This window comes from Papio anubis, chromosome 3 (genome assembly GCF_008728515.1).
Source record: "Papio anubis isolate 15944 chromosome 3, Panubis1.0, whole genome shotgun sequence".
NCBI lineage: Eukaryota > Metazoa > Chordata > Mammalia > Primates > Cercopithecidae > Papio > Papio anubis.
The window spans coordinates 176,030,718-176,048,121 of NC_044978.1; the positions used below are offsets into that span (position 1 = coordinate 176,030,718).

At 41.6% G+C, this 17,404-nt stretch overlaps 1 protein-coding gene across 4 annotated transcripts in view; it reads left to right on the forward strand.

Annotated features, from left to right (window-relative positions):
- The window catches only part of CLNK (cytokine dependent hematopoietic cell linker), a 244,451-nt gene that overhangs the window by 183,427 nt on the left and 43,620 nt on the right, over positions 1 to 17,404 (forward strand). For 3 of the 4 annotated variants that reach the window (XM_021938294.2, XM_021938295.2, XM_021938296.2), the window contains 4 exons: positions 6,461 to 6,486; positions 6,700 to 6,719; positions 8,125 to 8,235; positions 16,232 to 16,259. In XM_021938294.2, coding sequence (XP_021793986.2) covers positions 6,461 to 6,486; positions 6,700 to 6,719; positions 8,125 to 8,235; positions 16,232 to 16,259 — 185 coding nt within the window. The remainder of the gene's footprint in view (positions 1 to 6,460; positions 6,487 to 6,699; positions 6,720 to 8,124; positions 8,236 to 16,231; positions 16,260 to 17,404) is intronic. The other variant, XM_021938297.2, reaches the window with a different exon arrangement.

Sequence of the window (17,404 nt, forward strand, 5' to 3'; positions counted from 1 at the left end):
GTTAGGACCAGGTTTGCCATCTACATAGGGTGCGAACCTCTGGCAGCCCCCACCTCAATCTTTTTTTTTTTTTTTTTTTGAGACGGAGTCTCGCTCTGTCACCCAGGCTGGAGTGCAGTGGTGCAATCTCAGCTCACTGCAAGCTCCGCCTCCCGGGTTCACGCCATTCTCCTGCCTCAGTCTTATTATGCAGATGGGTTCTCAGCCTGAGCTTTTCCATGCTGCCCATTTCTTTCTTACTATACATGTGCTGACGAAAAAGGGAAGACGAAGATTCCATGGCAGACATGCCTGGCCCCAAGGCAGCCCTTTTTTATTGGTATAGCTGCAGGCCTCCCCACCACACCCCCTGCAAGCTTCCGACTTCCTTATCTATGTTTGCAGCTCGATCTTTCAGGCTGCTCTTTGTTGGAAAAGAAATGATTTCTTGGGCTGTTTTTTTTTAGAAAGGAAGTTCTGCTGGGGACTCTTTTGTCCTCACTATCTGCCTAAATAATTTCTTTCTATTTCCTGTATCAGATGCATAGCAAATATTTGTCAAATTAAATCTGCAATTTAGCCCATTTTAATAGTTCATTGGATAAGCATTACCTCTTAGTATGGTGTCCTAGGAGCACCTGGAGATGAGCCCGTGGCCTCAGTCACACATTCATATTAGGTAGGGGCCTGTGGAGAGGCAAGTCGAGAAGCCTGGGTGACTTCTGGCCCCCTCTGTCCCTTTCTGAGTTTAGGCATATCACCTTCCTTCGCTGGGCCTTAATATCCCATCCGTAGAAACACAGTAGAATCAGTGGTCCAGCATTTTGTGAATTTAAGGATATGATTCATACATACAAATCCAGCCACTCCACTGCCCACATCATCCCCTCCCTCTCCCTTCCTCCATTCCCTGAGGCACCGAGATCAGGGGGAAAGATATCTCCCAGGCTTGTTTTGGAAAAACGTTCCTATCCCACGTCTCTCACTAACCCCAGCATGAAAGCAGTTGAATTACACGTCCCTCAGAAAATGCACTTTCCGACCTTCTTTGAGGAGCTGTTAGAGCAGGCAGGTTTCTCTCACATCCTTGGCTTTGCCTAACTTAATTCCTTCCCGTTGCAATCTAAACAATGGTTTCGGCAATGTACTGCTGCGATTAATTTCTGAAAGTTTCAGCAGACTTGGAGAGGTTTCTCAAACTGGCCTTGCCAAATACACATCTTTAGCCACTTGGAGTGTAAGTTGCTTCTTTGGACTCTCCCATAAATAATCGTCAGGACACCATATCCTAATTGTTTGCTTTCATAAATCATAAAGCTCTTAGACACAATAAAATTTTTGATTGAGACCAAGTTTATCCAATTTCGTACAAAGTCTGCATCTCTAATTACACAACATTATACTTATGTTCTATTTCTGAAAGTATTGATTTGCATGATTGTATTTCATAGTTAAAGGGTATTACAGGCGGGGGTGGTGGCTCATGCCTGTAACCTCAGTACTTTTGGAGGCTGAGACCAGTGGATCATTTGAGCCCAGGAGTTTGAGATGACTCAGGAGCCTGAGCAACATGGTAAAACCCCATCTCTATAGAAAAAAAAAACAAAAAAAAACAAAAAAACTTAGCCGGGCATGGTGGTGCACACCTGTAATCCCAGTTACTTGGGAGACTGAGGCAGGAATCAAGAAACAGAGGTTGCAGTGAGCTAAGACCACACCACTGCACTCCAGCGTGGGCAACAGAGCCAGACTTGGTCTCAAAAAAAGGGCGGGGGGTGTTGCATATATTTACCACAAATTGAACAGTAGCTAAGTGAAAAACAAATACAGAAGTCCTCCTTATCCTCAGTTTCACTTTCCACAGTTTCAGTTACCCACGGTCAACTGAGGTCTGAAAATATCAAGTGGAAAATTCCAGAAATACATACTACATAAATGTTAATTTGCACGCTGTTTCTGAGCGGCATGATGAAATCCTGAGCGGTCCCACTGGAATCACTTCTTTGTCCAGTGTTTCCGTTGCGCTGTGTCCAAACCACCTGTGAGTTGCTCAGCAGCCGTCCCGCCCATCAGACCCGCTGAATCGCAGTGCTTGGGTTCCAGTCACCCTTACTCTACCTAATAATGGTTCCAAAGTGCAAGAGTACTGATGCTGACAGTTCTGATTTGCCATAGAGAAGATGTAAAGCGATTCCTTTAAGTGAAAAGGTAGAAGTTCTCAACTTGAAAAGGAAAGAAAAAATATTGTATGCTGAGGTTACTGGGATCTAAAATAAAAATGAATCTTCTATCCGTGAAATTGGGAAGAAGGAAAAAAAAGTGTGCTTGTTTTGCTGTCACGTATCACCTTTATCATAGGTCTGTATATTTAGGAAAAGCATAGGATATATAGGGTTTATTACTATTCTCAGTTTCAGACATCCATCATGAGTCTTGGAACATTTTGACTTAGGATAAGCGGGGGGCCACTGTAACTTAAGTGTACGTTTATGTAACTTTTTGTTTGTTTGGTTTTTTGTTTGTTTTTTTAGACGGAGTCTCGCTCTGTCGCCCAGGCTGGAGTGCAGTGGCCGGATCTCGGCTCACTGCAAGCTCCGCCTCCCGGGTTCACGCCATTCTCCTGCCTCAGCCTCCCGAGTAGCTGGGACTACAGGTGCCCGCCAGCACGCCTGGCTAATTCTTTTGTATTTTTTATTAGAGACGGAGTTTCACCGTGTTAGCCAGGATGGTTTCGATCTCCTGACCCCGTGAGCCACTGCACCCGGCCTATGTAATGTATTTTTAATAATGGTTGTATCTAAAGCCAGTGCACAGAATTCCTGAAAGCTTAACAACCATCCATTGCAAGCTGGCACCAGCCACTCCAAAGAACGATCTCTTAACTCTTTTTCCTTCTCCAAGAGGCCTTACTTTAACCCTCCCAGAACACGGTGATATTGACAATGTCTTCATGGTTTCACCATACTAGGTTGTGGTGGAAACAGTTAAACTAAGGTCCATCGGATTCTGCAACCATGCTATGCCCACCTCAATACAATACTTCCCCAAAAGTAGTTACTTTGTGAGATCTGTCCTGAGACTGCAAAGCAAATGAGTCTCTGGGCAAATGGTGCTGATTACACCTTATGACCACCAGGTGGCGAGCATGCCGGGCTTCTCCAAGAGTAAACTGGAGATGGGGAAGACTTCAAACAACTGTTTGGGTTCTCTTGTTTGACAGGTAGAGAACTTTCCCTAGCATTTTAGAATATTTGTGTACTTCATTAGGAGGGTAAATTCCCACTTTCCCTCTAATTTTTCATACTATAATAATAGTAGTAACTGCAGCTGTGCATTAAGAACCATGCCTTGAAGTTCATCAATTCATTTATTCCACACATGAATTTTCATGAAGTATAAATAAGCACTTCTAACTTCTCCAGATGGGGAAATTCATTCACTCCTCAATCCATTTGTTTATTTCTAAACATTTATTAAGCACTTGCCATGATCCTGCCCATAGTATGAACAGAATCAAGATTCAATCTTAACAAATTCAGCTCCGAAGCTCACCCTCCTTTAAATATCACAAATACTTGAGTTATTATTGCTTTATTAAATAAGGCCCCCAGATTTTAAGAAACTTGCTGGAATTATCTGAATTACCATCAAAGCCGTAAAATGGTAAACAAGTTACTTTGCTTGTTCAATCCAGTTTCTTTCACTTGCAAAGTTCTTTAAGTTCACCTTGACTTCTTACTTTGAAGGATTGCGGTTAGCTAAGCAATGATTAAGTGAAGCTCATGGTATCAACACTTGCCAGTCGGCATATTTGATGCGGCTGAAAGCCCTGTGGATTTTTGTAACTATTGCTGATATTATCCTACAAAGACATCTTAAAAGGGAGGGAGGAATTCACAGAATCTTTATGTTACAAAATCTTTATGAGAACAGGAAGAGGGACCTGAGCTAGCACATTAGCACAGTCAGCCTCCTCGCCACTTAGTGTCCCGCACCATCTTAGCAATCCTCAGAGTCCCCGCCAGCAAGAAGGCTCTCATTACATGCGCCGCTTTGTTCTTGGGCTTACTTAATTTCAAGTATTCTGTGTTAAGCAACAGAAAATGAACTGACACCATCTGAGGACTTTTGCCCTTGCCATTTTCCTCTGTCAGGAATCCCTTTCCCAAGATATCCACATGACATGCTCCCTGGCTGTCCTCAGGCCTCTGATTTCATCCCCTAACCACAGATGCCTCCTCAGACCAGCCTAAAACACAGTAGCCCCGGCTCCTACTCTCCGTGCCCTGCTGTCCTCCAATCTGCTTTATTTTCTGCATAGTGCTTGTCATCACCTGTGAATGTTTATTTATACTTTTGTTTATGTATTTCCTAGCTCCTGCCACTGGAATGTAAGTTTCATGGGAATAGCAACTTTGTTGGTATTATACTCCCAACACCTACATCAATACATATATTAAAAATGAGTCCATGCCTGACACATACTACGTGCTCAATAGTAAATCAATGAAATGAAAGAAGACAGATGTCCTATTCTACACTCACAACCCCTGAAGCAAACTGGATAGTTATCTTGAAAACCATAAATGGAATTTTCCTATTAAATTACAGGAACTCAGTCTCTTTATTGAATTCTTTTTCCGGTGAATTGAATTGATCCCCAATAGATATAGTGAAAAAAGACCTCTTGGAAAGCCAGCATCTAGTTTTGCAGGAAAAGTCATCAACCCAGGCAACAAGATGGTCCACCAGGGAGCTCTGGAGGTGAAGCCAATAAACAATAACATGAAAGGAAATTAATTTTATGTTTTCTAATTTTGTGCCTTAAGCAAGCATCATGTGGCCTAAGCTTTTTTGTGATTTCCTTGAAATAGTCAAAGATCTAATGTTAACTAGATTGCTGCTGTTGTTGAAGGACATCCTGGGTCATATTTTGGGTTTTCACAATGCCAAGGACATCAATTATTTCTGTATGCAATCAGCATACGGAATTCATAAAAAGAAGTGAATCCTACCTATTTCAAAAGTGTTTTTCAAAAATGAAAACAGAAAGGAAGAATGGTAATTTTATTCTTATTCTTTGGAGTAATTATTTTAGATATGGAAGAGCCATTAAAATCCTACAGACCAGTTTGTGCTGTGTTGCATAGTGTTGTGTTGTGTTGTGTTGTGCCAGTTGGACTTTTCACCAAGAGGAATCTAAAGAGGAGGTGCAGTGGAAAGTGGGCTGAAGTTAAGCCCTTAATGACATGGGGTGGCGAACCAGTAACCAGTCCCCCTGCGTCCAGGCACCAAAGGACTTTCAGGGGAGAGCGTAGGGGGTTCTTCAGCACATGGTTAAAAATCACGGATTTAGTCCAACCTCCCTGTCTCACAGATGAAGAAAGCAAAGGAGGCTCAGTGCGAAGCCACCCAGCCAGTATTCAGTGGAGGTTTAAGTCTCCTGTAACAAGAGATAGACATTTTCTCACTGATTCCCCAACAGCCTTATAAAATAGCATTTATTACACCATGCCCATTTTTAGAGATAATCAAACATTGCTTTTCCAAGGAGCCTTCTTCTGACAACCCAGACTAACTTACGTCTCCCACATATTCATTTAATACTTTGTCCTTCTCTACTTGAAATCCTTATCAGATTGTTCATGATGCCTTCAGTGCAGGTCTACCCGCTAAGGTATAAACCCTATGGCAACAGGCTCAGTGCCAGCCATCTTCACGGTCACATCGCCAGAGCCAGAAGCTTGGCCTGTGAACACCCCAGCTAGGAGCACCTTGACAGGAAGGATCGAATTGTATTTGTCTTTTTACCCCAGTGCCTGGTACTGTGTTTAGCTCAGAGTAGAAGCTCAATAATTACATTGAGTCGAATTATGGAAATAAAACAACCTAAAGTTCAGACAAATCTGCTCCAGGCTCCACTTGGGCTTTTTCTAGGGTTAATTGGCCTTGAGAAGTTATCCCACGTAGTTAGTCCTTAGTTTTTTTCATCCATAACATAAAGAAGTTGGATTCTGGGGGTCTTCAGAAATTATTCAATTTTGAAAAATCTGTGATGCTGTTTTCCTCTGCTTGGAAATACCCCCATGAAGGTGGTAGGCAGGAAATTGAATTGTGTATGTACACACACACACACATTAAGTTTAAACAGGAATCAGTGGTTTCAAGGGGACCATAAGAGTCACAGGACGTGCAATGAAATCTTCATTCTATGATTTACTCGCTGGGTGAGTGCAGGTGAGATATTTAACTTCCCTGTGTGTCAGTTTCTTCATTAACAGAACAAGGCTGAGGATTTAATAAGACCACATAACTAAAGTGTTTGGTATTATTCTGGGTATCTCATATGATCTCAACAAATATTAACTGACATTATCACCAATATTATTACAAATCAAAATGATTTTCATGTAAGTGTGTATAAAATCAATGCTTGATGACATTTTCCATAAATTCACTGGTATTCCTTCTTATGTTTTAGGAGACACATCCATGAGAAAGAACAAGGTAGGATAAATCATGAAAATGCATTTGTTATTCATTATTTACTTTAGAAGCCTAGAGATATAGACAATGCAAAATTTCAGATATCTCTTGAAAAATATATCCTATAAGTCTGGTCACAATTTGTAATTTCTATTTGTAAATCAAAAAACTGTTAACCATTGGCCCTGCTCATAGAACAATAAACTTAATTTAGGTTTCTCTTTTCTTTTTCAGATTCCTTTACCACCTCCTCGGTAAGACACTTTAAAATAGCATTTTATTTCGCTATACACTGAAATAATTTGTGCCAGCATCTGAAAAAGAGAAACACAAACATTTGACATTGAAAATCTAATATGATTTCAGAGTGAGAGCTGGATATAGAAAAAAAAACTAATATGAGGTATTCAATGAACAAGATTAAACAAGCCTTCATTCATCTATTTAATCATTTATTCATTCATTCACAGTTATCTATTCAATATACCTTCACTCATTATTTCTTGATGAATGTATTCCTCCCCTGTTTCTTTCTGTTCCTCTCCTTTCTTTCAGTACAGAAATTTGCTGGGTGTATTACTGGCAGGCCTAGATTCATATGAAAATGGGATATGCCCTCAGGGAACTTACAACATATTAAGTATATATTCATGTGATATATATACACACACACACATATATGATACATATATAAATACTATTACATTTATACATATCTGTGGAGAAAAGAGCAACAGGCAGCTGCAGAGGCTCTGAGTGACTGGCCACTCTTGTTGCTCTATCTGGGACCCCTGAGCACCTCTGCCATAGCATGCATTACATACTCTGCCAATCATTTCTTCACCTCTCTGTCTTTCCTGCTAGAGGGAAGCAGCTTGAACCAAAAATCTACCAAAATACCTGATATACTTTATGAACAAATGAGTGAATGGGTGAATAAAATATGAGTGAGTGAGGCATTCACTGACTTTCAAACATTTACATATATATATGTGTGTGTGTGTGTGTGTATATATATATATATATATATATTTTTTTTTTTTTTTTTTTTGAGACAGTCTGGCTCTGTTGCCCAGGCTGGAGTAGAGTAGCGTGATCTCAGCTCACTGCAACCTCTGCCTCCAGGGCTCAAGTGATTCTCCTGCCTCAGTCTTGTGAGTAGCTGGGATTACAGGTGCATGCCACCGTGACTGGCAAAATTTTTGTTTTTTAGTAGAAACGGACTTTTGCCATGTTGGCCAGGCTGGTCTTGAATTTTTGACCTCAGGTGATCCACCCACCTCAGCCCCCAGAGTGCTGGGATTACAGGCGTGAGCCACCGTGCCCAGCCACTTTTTAAAATATTTATTTGGGTAGTACTAAAAACTCAGATCTGCCGGTCTGGGATGAATGGAAGGCTGTTATCATTTTCTCCACAGGTCTCCTAAAGCCAAAACAGTCGCACTATGGAGGAGCACGTTGACTCCCTATAGAAAATTATATCACGCCCTTTAGAAAACAGTGCCAGACCTGACCAGTCTGCTCTGTAGTTAGCATCCAAAAACTAGCATTTTCAACCCAAAGCTGGGGACACGGAGGGCAGAGCAGTGTGGATTCAGGCCTGAGGCATCACTGCTGCAGCAAATCTTCTCAGGAATCCTACTGCGATTCTCCACACAGGCCTCTCATCACACTTCCAAAGCAGTACCAGCCCTTGCCCCCTGAGCCGGAGAGCAGCAGGCCACCTTTAGCTCAGAGACACACCTTTCCGGAAGTCCAGAGAATGCCCAGGTGAGACAGTCATCATTAATGGTGAAATGACCAGCAAGAGTGTGGGTGTGGGGAAGGGGACAAGGAAAACCAACCAAAGTACCTGTCAGAGCAGGCTCCCTAATGGGTGGGGAGTGTTTTGGTCCATTCAAAGACATAACCAAGACTGGGTAATTTATAAAGAAAAAAGTTTTAATTGACCCACAGTTTCACATGGCTGGGAAGCCTCACGAAACTGACAACCATGGTGGAGGGGGAAGCAGGCATGTCTTAGGTGGCAGCAGGTGACAGAGCCTGTGTCCAAAGCAAACGGAGAAAAGCCCCTTATAAAGCCATCAGATCTCATGAGAACACATGCAGTACAATGAGAACAGCATAAGGGAAACCGCCGCATGATCCAGTCACCTCCCACCAGGTCTCTGCCTCAACACCTGGGGATTACAATTAAAGATGAGCTTTGGGTGGGGACACAAAGTCTAACCATGTCAGGGAGGAACCAGTTATACCTAGAGGAAAATAGTCCTAGAAACCTGTGTTTTTATTCTTTGCAGGAAATACCGCTTCTCTGTAAGAAAATGAGTTATTGAAAGAATTGCTCACTTGTGGCCTGAATTAGTTTATAAAGAAAATGTCAAATGCCAGAACAGAATCAGCATATTTTATGTAAGAACTGAAAGGGGATTCAGATTATTCCAGGACCAATATTGGCCCCCAGCTTCCCATTACCCAGGCTGGAGAAATATAACCATGCTTGAAAACTCTTTTGTCAAAAACATTATTGCCTTTATGAAAAATAAATATAATAAACCATCCCTCTGGTATTAAGCACTGATGACGGCTCCTTGTTCCCAAACGTGTGGGACATTTGGCAGCTGGTGCTAATCACAGAATGCGACAAACTCGAGTGAGCATATTTCATTTGCCCAAAAGAGTTTAAATTTCCAAAATTACCTTATTTTGAAAGTCAGAAAAGAGATTAGCATTTCCTTCTTGTTTCTGCATAGAATGAAGGATGCTTTCTTAATTTTCATCCTTCTTCAAGCTTGCATCAGCAGTGTGGGGCACAGGCATTATTTAGTGAGAAACATTTCTCATGGATACAGAAACTCAGGATATCAGGCTCATTTTGAGCTTCTATGGGAAACCCGTTCACCACTGATTCTAATGGGGACCATTCAATAGCCTGAAATGTCATTCCTCCTCCTGTGGCAAATGTCTCTTCACCATGTCCTCCACTATAGCCCCACACAAGCATAAGTTTTCCAAGAAACACCTTCCTTGTTGTCTTTCCCATGGAGTGCCCTCTCTTTTCTGTCCCCCTTTCAACTGCCATGGCAGCGTGGGAAGGAATAGAGGCTCTCACGTCTAGATTCAAACGGTTTGGCTTTGTATTAGTTCTCACATTGCTATAAAGAAATATCTCAGACTGGGTAATTTATAATGAAAAGAGATTTGATTGGCTTACAATTCCATAGGCTGCACAGGAAGCATGACTCTGGCATGTGCTCAGCTTCTGGAGAAGCCTCAGGAAACTTACAATCACGGCAGAAGGCGAAGGAGAAACAGGCTTGTCTTACATGGCAGGAGCAACAGAGTGAGGGGGGAGCTGCTACACTCCTTTAAACAACCAGATCTGGCGATAACTCACTATCATGAGAACAGCACTGAGGGGATGGTGCTAAATCGTTCATGAAGGATCCACCCTCGTGATCCAATCATCTCCCACCTCCAAAAGTGAGGATTACACTTCAACGTGAGATTTGGGTGGGGACACAGATCCAAACTATGTCAGGGTTGAAATTTAGATTCTAATTCTCATGAATGATGGATCTGGGGAAGTGATTCTAAATTATGGGTGACTTTATCCTCCCTCTCCCCATTGGACAGTTAGCAATGTTTGGAGACATTTTTGGTTGCAGCATCTTGAATAAGCAATGCTACTGGCTGCTAGAGGCCAGGGAGGCTGCTAAGCATCCAACAGTGCACGGGACTGCGCCACAACAGAGAATAACCTTAAAAGGTTAATATTGCAAAGGTTGAAAACCTTTGCCCTAACACTTCTAGCAAAGTACTGAACTTTTTCCAAGCCCAAGGTTTTACTCTGCAGTAAAGAACAGATAATATTAATATCTACCACCTACCTCATGGGCTAAGGTGAGAATTAAATGAGGTGATTCCTATAAATTGCTTAACAATGCTTGCCCAGTACCTATTTTTAACTAACATTTATTGCACTTTTATTACCTTGGGCCCATTGGTACCTATGTTACCCCATATAATATAACAAGTTAACAAATCTGTTTCTTCTACCCCAGGAAGGGGTGGAGGAGGAACTGACTCATTTCAGCACCCATATAACCTGGCACAGTGCCTGAAATATAGTAGATGTTGGATAAATATAAATTTCCTTCTGCAGCTTTCAAAGGAACCTATCCAGACTAGGAGTAAGCAGATTTGCTCTGTTTTGATTTCCATTTTCAAAGAGTGAGAAACTGGGAGGCAACAGTAATAACAGACCATCCAACCCATGAAGCTGTGTCATCAGAATTGGAAACGTGAAATGCAGCATTCCTAAAGCTCCTGGTCAAATAGTCTAATATGTAAAGGACTGATCCAACCTCAGAGAAGTAAGCAGACAGAAAATAGGATCAATAAAATACCGAGACTGGGCATAATGGCTCACGCCTGTAATCCTAACACTTCGGGAGACCGAGGCAGGCGGATCACATGCGGCAAGGAGTTCAAGACCAGCCTGACCAACATGGCAAAACCCCATCTCTACAAAAATACAGAAACTAGCTGGGTGGGGTGGAGCATGTCTGTAATTCCAGCTACTCTGGAGACTGAGGCATGAGAATCGCTTTAACCTAGGAAGCAAGGGTTGCAGTGAGCCAAGATTGCACCACTGCACTCCTGCGACAGAGGACGACAGAGGGAGACTCTGTCTCAAAAAAATAAATAAATAAACTAAAATCAAATATTGAAGATGATAAGGTTGTTCAGTGTGGAGAAAAAAGAATTTTATCTTCTTTCTGTTTCCTCATGCTGAAAAGAACAGTATCTTGGGACCCGGTAGCAATGAGTTTGGATCCCAGTTGAGCCAGTTTTGGCTGTACGATTTCAGAAAAGCTCTTTAACAACTCTGAGTTTCGCTTTTATTATTTATAAGAAAAAAATAACCATCTTCATGTGATAAAATGACAATGAGAAGGCATGCCATTCCTGTAAAGTGCCTAGGATAATATCTGTCACAGCACGGGAAAAGAAGAAGAAAAGAAAAGAAAAAGCAAGCAAGAGAAGGAAAGAAGGGAAGGGAAGGGAAGGAAGGAGGGAAGGGTAAAGAAATCCTGCTTCTCCCATGTGTTCTCAGCAGAATTGGGTATCCAGCATCTATAACCGTATATTTTTCTAGAAATAGAGACTGTATCTTTTTCTTTTTCGAGGTGAAGTCTCGCTCTGTTGTCCAGGCTGGAGGGCAGTGGGGCAATCTCGGCTCACTGCAACCTCCGCTTCCCAGGTTCAAGCGATTCTCCTGCCTCAACTTCCTGAGTAGCTGTGATTATAGGCATGCGCCACCACACCTGGCTAATTTTTGTGTTTTTAGTAGAGACAGGGTTTCACCATGTTCGTCAGGCTGGTCTCGAACTCCTGACCTCATGATCCCCTGCCTCAGCCTCCCAAAGTGCTGGGATTACAGGTATGAACCACCACGCCCAACCAGAGGCTGCATTTTATAGTACAGTGGATCTCATCCTGGCTTTACACTAAAATAATTAGAAAGCTTATTTTAAAGCACTATCCCTAGTATCTATTTTAATTGCTCTGAAGTGGGACCTGGGCATCAGAATTTTTAAGGCTCCTCCAGGTGAAGCTAATATGCAGACAGGGCTAAGAACCCAGAGGGAACCAGGTTGGAGGAATACATTCACCACAAAAGCTTTGAAGGTATTTAAGCCTTATCTATGCCCAGGTTTCCAGAGTCCAACATAATGCTCACTCAACTGGCAAATGTGTCCCTCTGTGGGCCCGAACCCCACCAGTCTATTGGGTCACTGTCTTGGTGGTGTTGACATCTTTAGAAGTTGGCATTTGATGTCTCTGGGGTTCCTGTAGTTACAGTTTACATTTATGTAATCGTTTTTAGATGTGATGAGAATTGTGCTGGATCTCTTCACCAAAACACCTCAAGAGAGTAATTCTATTTTCTCTTATCGAATTTTTCCAGCAGCCATGTAAAGTATGGTTTCCTAAGCCTCAGATGAGTAAAGTGCCAAGCCCAGTGGATGGCACACGTGCTCAGTAAATAGTACTTGCATATTCATTGGGCACCTAAGGTCACCATGCTTCAGAGAAGTTAGGTCACTCAAAGTCACAGGGTTGACATTTGACTATTGATGGGGCAAAAACTTCCACAGCCCCATAGCAGACACTGGAGTTAGCATGATACATGAGATGGCTTTGCTTCTGAAAGAGAGATGTGCTTTCAAATTCATTTTTAGCAGGGCCCACATGGGTGGTAACAGCAGCATTAGTGATGCCCAAGTCCCATGTAATCAACCACATAAGGATATTGCTCTGAAAACCGAAGGAACATTGGCAATCAAAGCTTCTGCAGCCAAACCATGCAGCTAAGTGCCTGCTCCGTCTCTGCCAGCTGTTGGTAAGGCACTGTGAGTGAAATGAATTGCCTTCCCTAAGGCAGAGGCCATGATTTACATCTGGCAATCAACTGTATCAATGGCAGGCAGTTAGACAGCTGCAGCCCTTTGCAGCAGGCTGTGCTCACCCTGGATGGTCTTTGTGGTTCCAGCTATTGTGTTTCAGGCCCCATTTGTCTCTGCCAGCTCTGCTATTCTCTTTTTTAAAGCTAAGCCTTGGTTTCACAAAACAATTACTGAATTGAAGCACTTCAGTAAAGGAAAACGTCACCCCAGTCATTCATTGACAACTCAAAACCAGAAGAGCACTTCGAAGTTTGGAGAATGTTGGTTGGACATTCTCAACCACTTATGCACCATTATTATGATTTTTACAATATCCATGTACTTACTTTTTCTGCCCTGTTCATTTTTTTCAACTTAAATAAACTTACTTAAAAGAAATACATATAATTAATATAAATAACTTCAATACAGATAGCTCCCAACCAAAACTTTGAGCTCTGGGGAATTTTCCCTTTGATAAAAGGGAAGGTAAGCAAATATTAGAAAGGTGTTTCATATCTACTTAACCACTGCACTGAGCCTTTCTCCTTGACATAATCTGAAAGACAATTAAAAAGGGGATAACTTTTCTTCTGCGAATCCATTGCAATTTTAATACCTAGGTCCATACACCAAAAAAAATCATCCTAAGTAACAGCAAGAGTAACCAACATTTTCTGAGTTTTAACTGCACACCAGGCCTGGTTTGGAGTTTCATGTATGTTCATTCATTTAGTCTCACAACAGCACTGTGAAAAAGCAATATTACTATCTCCGATTTACTGATAAAAATTAAGAAATTGAGAGTTCATTGTTCCATATGTCCTTTAAGCTCCAGTACACTTAATGGCCCAAGGTGGGGTTCAGCCAAAATACAATTTAAATGACGCACCCAATATTTAAGAAACAAAACACCCACTTGCCTAACTATGGCTTTCCTTTTTTTTTTTTTTTTTTTTTAAGTAGAGTCAAGGGTCTCACTAACACTCCTGTCCAGGCTGGTCTTGAATTCCTGGCCTCAGGCAGTCCACCCGCCTTGTCCTCCCAAAGTGCTGGGTTTACAGGTATGAGGCAACACGGCCAGCCAGCTTTCCCTTTACAACCAGCAATGCTGGTATCACATCAATTCAAGTAATCTCTATCGCAAAAATACATGCTCTGATGATTTGGGAAGCGAAAACAAAAAATCTTTATAGATATCAAGAAACCATGGTCTTTTAAAAGAGAAAGTGTGGTTATAGAGATATACAAATTTCTATCTATGAATGGAAACTATTGATTTTAAAGTATAAACATTATAATTATTGTTTTCCAAGTTGTTGCCGTTGGGGGAAACTGGATATAGGACACACAGGAACTCTGTATTATTTCTCACAACTGCATGGGAATCCATCATTATCTCAGGATAAAAAGTTTAGTTTCAAAGCATATGTGAACATTAAAATGTTCTGCAAAGTGTTCAACAAATGTTCAACCAACTCAAGTTAAATAGGTTAAAGAATCTTAGTAAAACTGTTTAACGAACTCATTTAAATCTCCTTAAATATTTGAAATACCTTTATAAATTCAATTTCTTTGATTTTTAAGTACTTCTAATGTTGACAGGGCAGGTTTAAATGCTCGCCAGCAAAACTTTAACACTTTCTATAAATCCAAGAAAGTAAATGTATAAATACAGAAAATTTTAATTTCTCTTAAACAGTTCAAACTCTTTAAAATGGAGACAAATACATCTTGACACTTGGAACTTCAAATCTGCATTTTAAATTGAAGCCATACAGCCGATCTTTCAGTATCCTTAACACGCTGGCTTCTTAAACATTAAATACTGAGATTAGCCACATTTTAACCCCAAAATAATTCATACTCTGGGTGTTTGTTCTACTTCATTACCTCTATTCAAATCTCTTTGTTTTCTCAGGTTTCCAGCTAAAAAGGGGAGGGAGGGTGTAAGAGGTAAGAGGGTAAAACCTTGGAACCTTGGGACCCTTGCCTATTGCTTGCAGGTCTGAGACCAGGATCTAGCATCTGAGCACTGTTTGTTTCTGGGATACTGATACAGCCTGACTCCTAAAACTCTAGATCAATAGCCTTTAACTGTGATCAGTGTTGCACGCTTAATAGTCCCATATTCTTCACATCCAGTGTTTTCACTGACGGATCTGGGGAGGTGGAACACATACCCTCACTCCACTCCCTTCATAGTTTCTTCACCAAACTTTGACCACATTCTGACAACAACGCACATTGAATACCCAACAGTGTTATTTTTATTTATTTGTTTATTTATGTATTTTTTGAGACACAGTCTCGCTTTGTCACCCAGGCTGGAGTGCAGTGGACGATCTCAGCTCACAGCAACCTCTCCACCTCCTGGGCGCAAGCTACTCTCCCGCCTCAGCCTCCCGAACAGCTGGGACTACAGGCATGTGCCATCACGCCCAGTTAATTTTTGTATTTTTAGTAGAGACAAGGTTTCACCACGTTGGCCAGGCTTGTCTCCAACTTCTGACCTCAAGTGATCCGCCCCCCTCAGCCTCCCAAAGTGCTGGGATTCCAGGCATGAGCCAAGGCACCGGGCCCCAACATTGTTACTTTTTTATTTCTAGCAATTCTCACATTAACACTCCTAAGTACTCTTGTTGCCATTTTGAAGATGGAAAAAAAAGGAGGTTTAGAGAAGTTAATTGACTCACCAATAGAATGAAAAGCTTGGAGTTTATTTAGAGACCTTTCCAAAATTCACATTATTCAATTCCATATTGGATTTTTTTTCCTCTACCACTAAGTTTCATGTTTTTGTTTTTTTGTTTTTTGGTTTGTTTTGTTTTCTTCTCGTGTCTGAAATCTCCGTTCTTTATCAGCATTCTTTCTCTTACACTTGCCTTCCTGGGATCCCACTGCACCTGACAGCTTCATATTGAAAACTCTTTATGTTCCCTCAAAGTAAAAAACGAAAAGCTTTAAAACCAAGTTGATAATAGGTCTGACTGTGCTAATGAAACTTGACGTAGGAAATCAAACGTCAAGAGAAATGATGTTTTTTTTAATTTCTCCCAAAATGAGATGCAAGTTTATTCATGTCCTTTCTATCACCACCTTTTATTTTGGCTCGTAACTTTGTCTTTTCCTTAGAAAATTATGAGAAAAATAACCTGTCTTTAGTTTTATGGAGGAGGGATAAACATCACACCGGACGATGGGCTGTTCATTTGCCAGTGAAAATGTAATCAAAGTTTTGTGAGGCTTAGAATGATTTTATCTTGGTCATGATGAACTGTGTTTTATGTAACACCATATTTCTTTTCTTGCAGTCCGATAAGCTTAAGGGACTTAAGTGAGGTAAGTAGCAATTTTATCCTTGGACGCAAAGAAGGGAATTTTGAGGCATTAAATGTCTGCAATAGGCAAGATTCTATTTGCTTCAGACACTTACAGTTAATTCTCACAGTAACTATGCTCAAAATGCGTTAGTATCTCTATTTTAAAGATGAGAAAGCCAAAGTAAAATAAGCTTAGCTCCAGATTGTAAACCAAGATCCTGTTTGGCCACCATGGTCATTCAGGGTTCATTGGTAGAAGAACATGCCCAGTTCCACATCGAAGATATGCAGTATTGACTGATGGCTTCCAGCCTCCAGTATTACAGAAATCAAGTGTTAGCAATGGTGTTGCTCTTTGCTATTTGTCCTTCATAAGAAAGACAGGAATGCAAAGTAGAAGGAACATGAGATTCAGAGTTGCACAAGACCTGGGTAGGAATCCTGCTCTGCCACCTACTTGCTTTGTGAACTTCAGAAAATGCTCCTACTCATCCCAGTTTCTGTTTCCTCAGCCATACAATAGGGATGGGGGCTGGGTGCAGTGGCTCACACCTGTAATCCCAGCACTTTGGGAGGCCGAGGTGGGCGAATCATCTGAGGTCAGGGGTTCAAGACCAGCCTGACCAACATGAAGAAACCCCATCTCTACTAAAAATATAAAATTAGCCAGTTGTGGTGGCGCATGCCTGTAATCCCAGCACTTTGGGAGGCCGAGGCGGGCGGATCACAAGGTCAGGAGATCGAGACCACGGTGAAACCTCGTCTCTACTAAAAATACAAAAAATTAGCCGGGCGCGGTTGTGGGCGCCTGTAGTCCCAGCTACTCGGGAGGCTGAGGCAGGAGAATGGCGGGAACCCGGGAGGCGGAGCTTGCAGTGAGCTGAGATCCGGCCACTGCACTCCAGCCTGGGCGACAGAGCGAGACTCCGTCTCAAAAAAATAAAAAAAAAATAAAAAAAAAATATAAAATTAGCCAGTTGTGGTGGCGCATGCCTGTAATCCCAGCTACGCTACTCGGGAGGCTGAGGCAGGAGAATCGCTTGAACCTGGGAGGTGGAAGTTGCAGTGAGCCAAGATGGTGCCATTGTACTCCAACCTGGGCAACAAGAGCGAAACTCTGTCTCAAAATAAATAAATTAAATTAAAAATAAAAATAAAATAGGG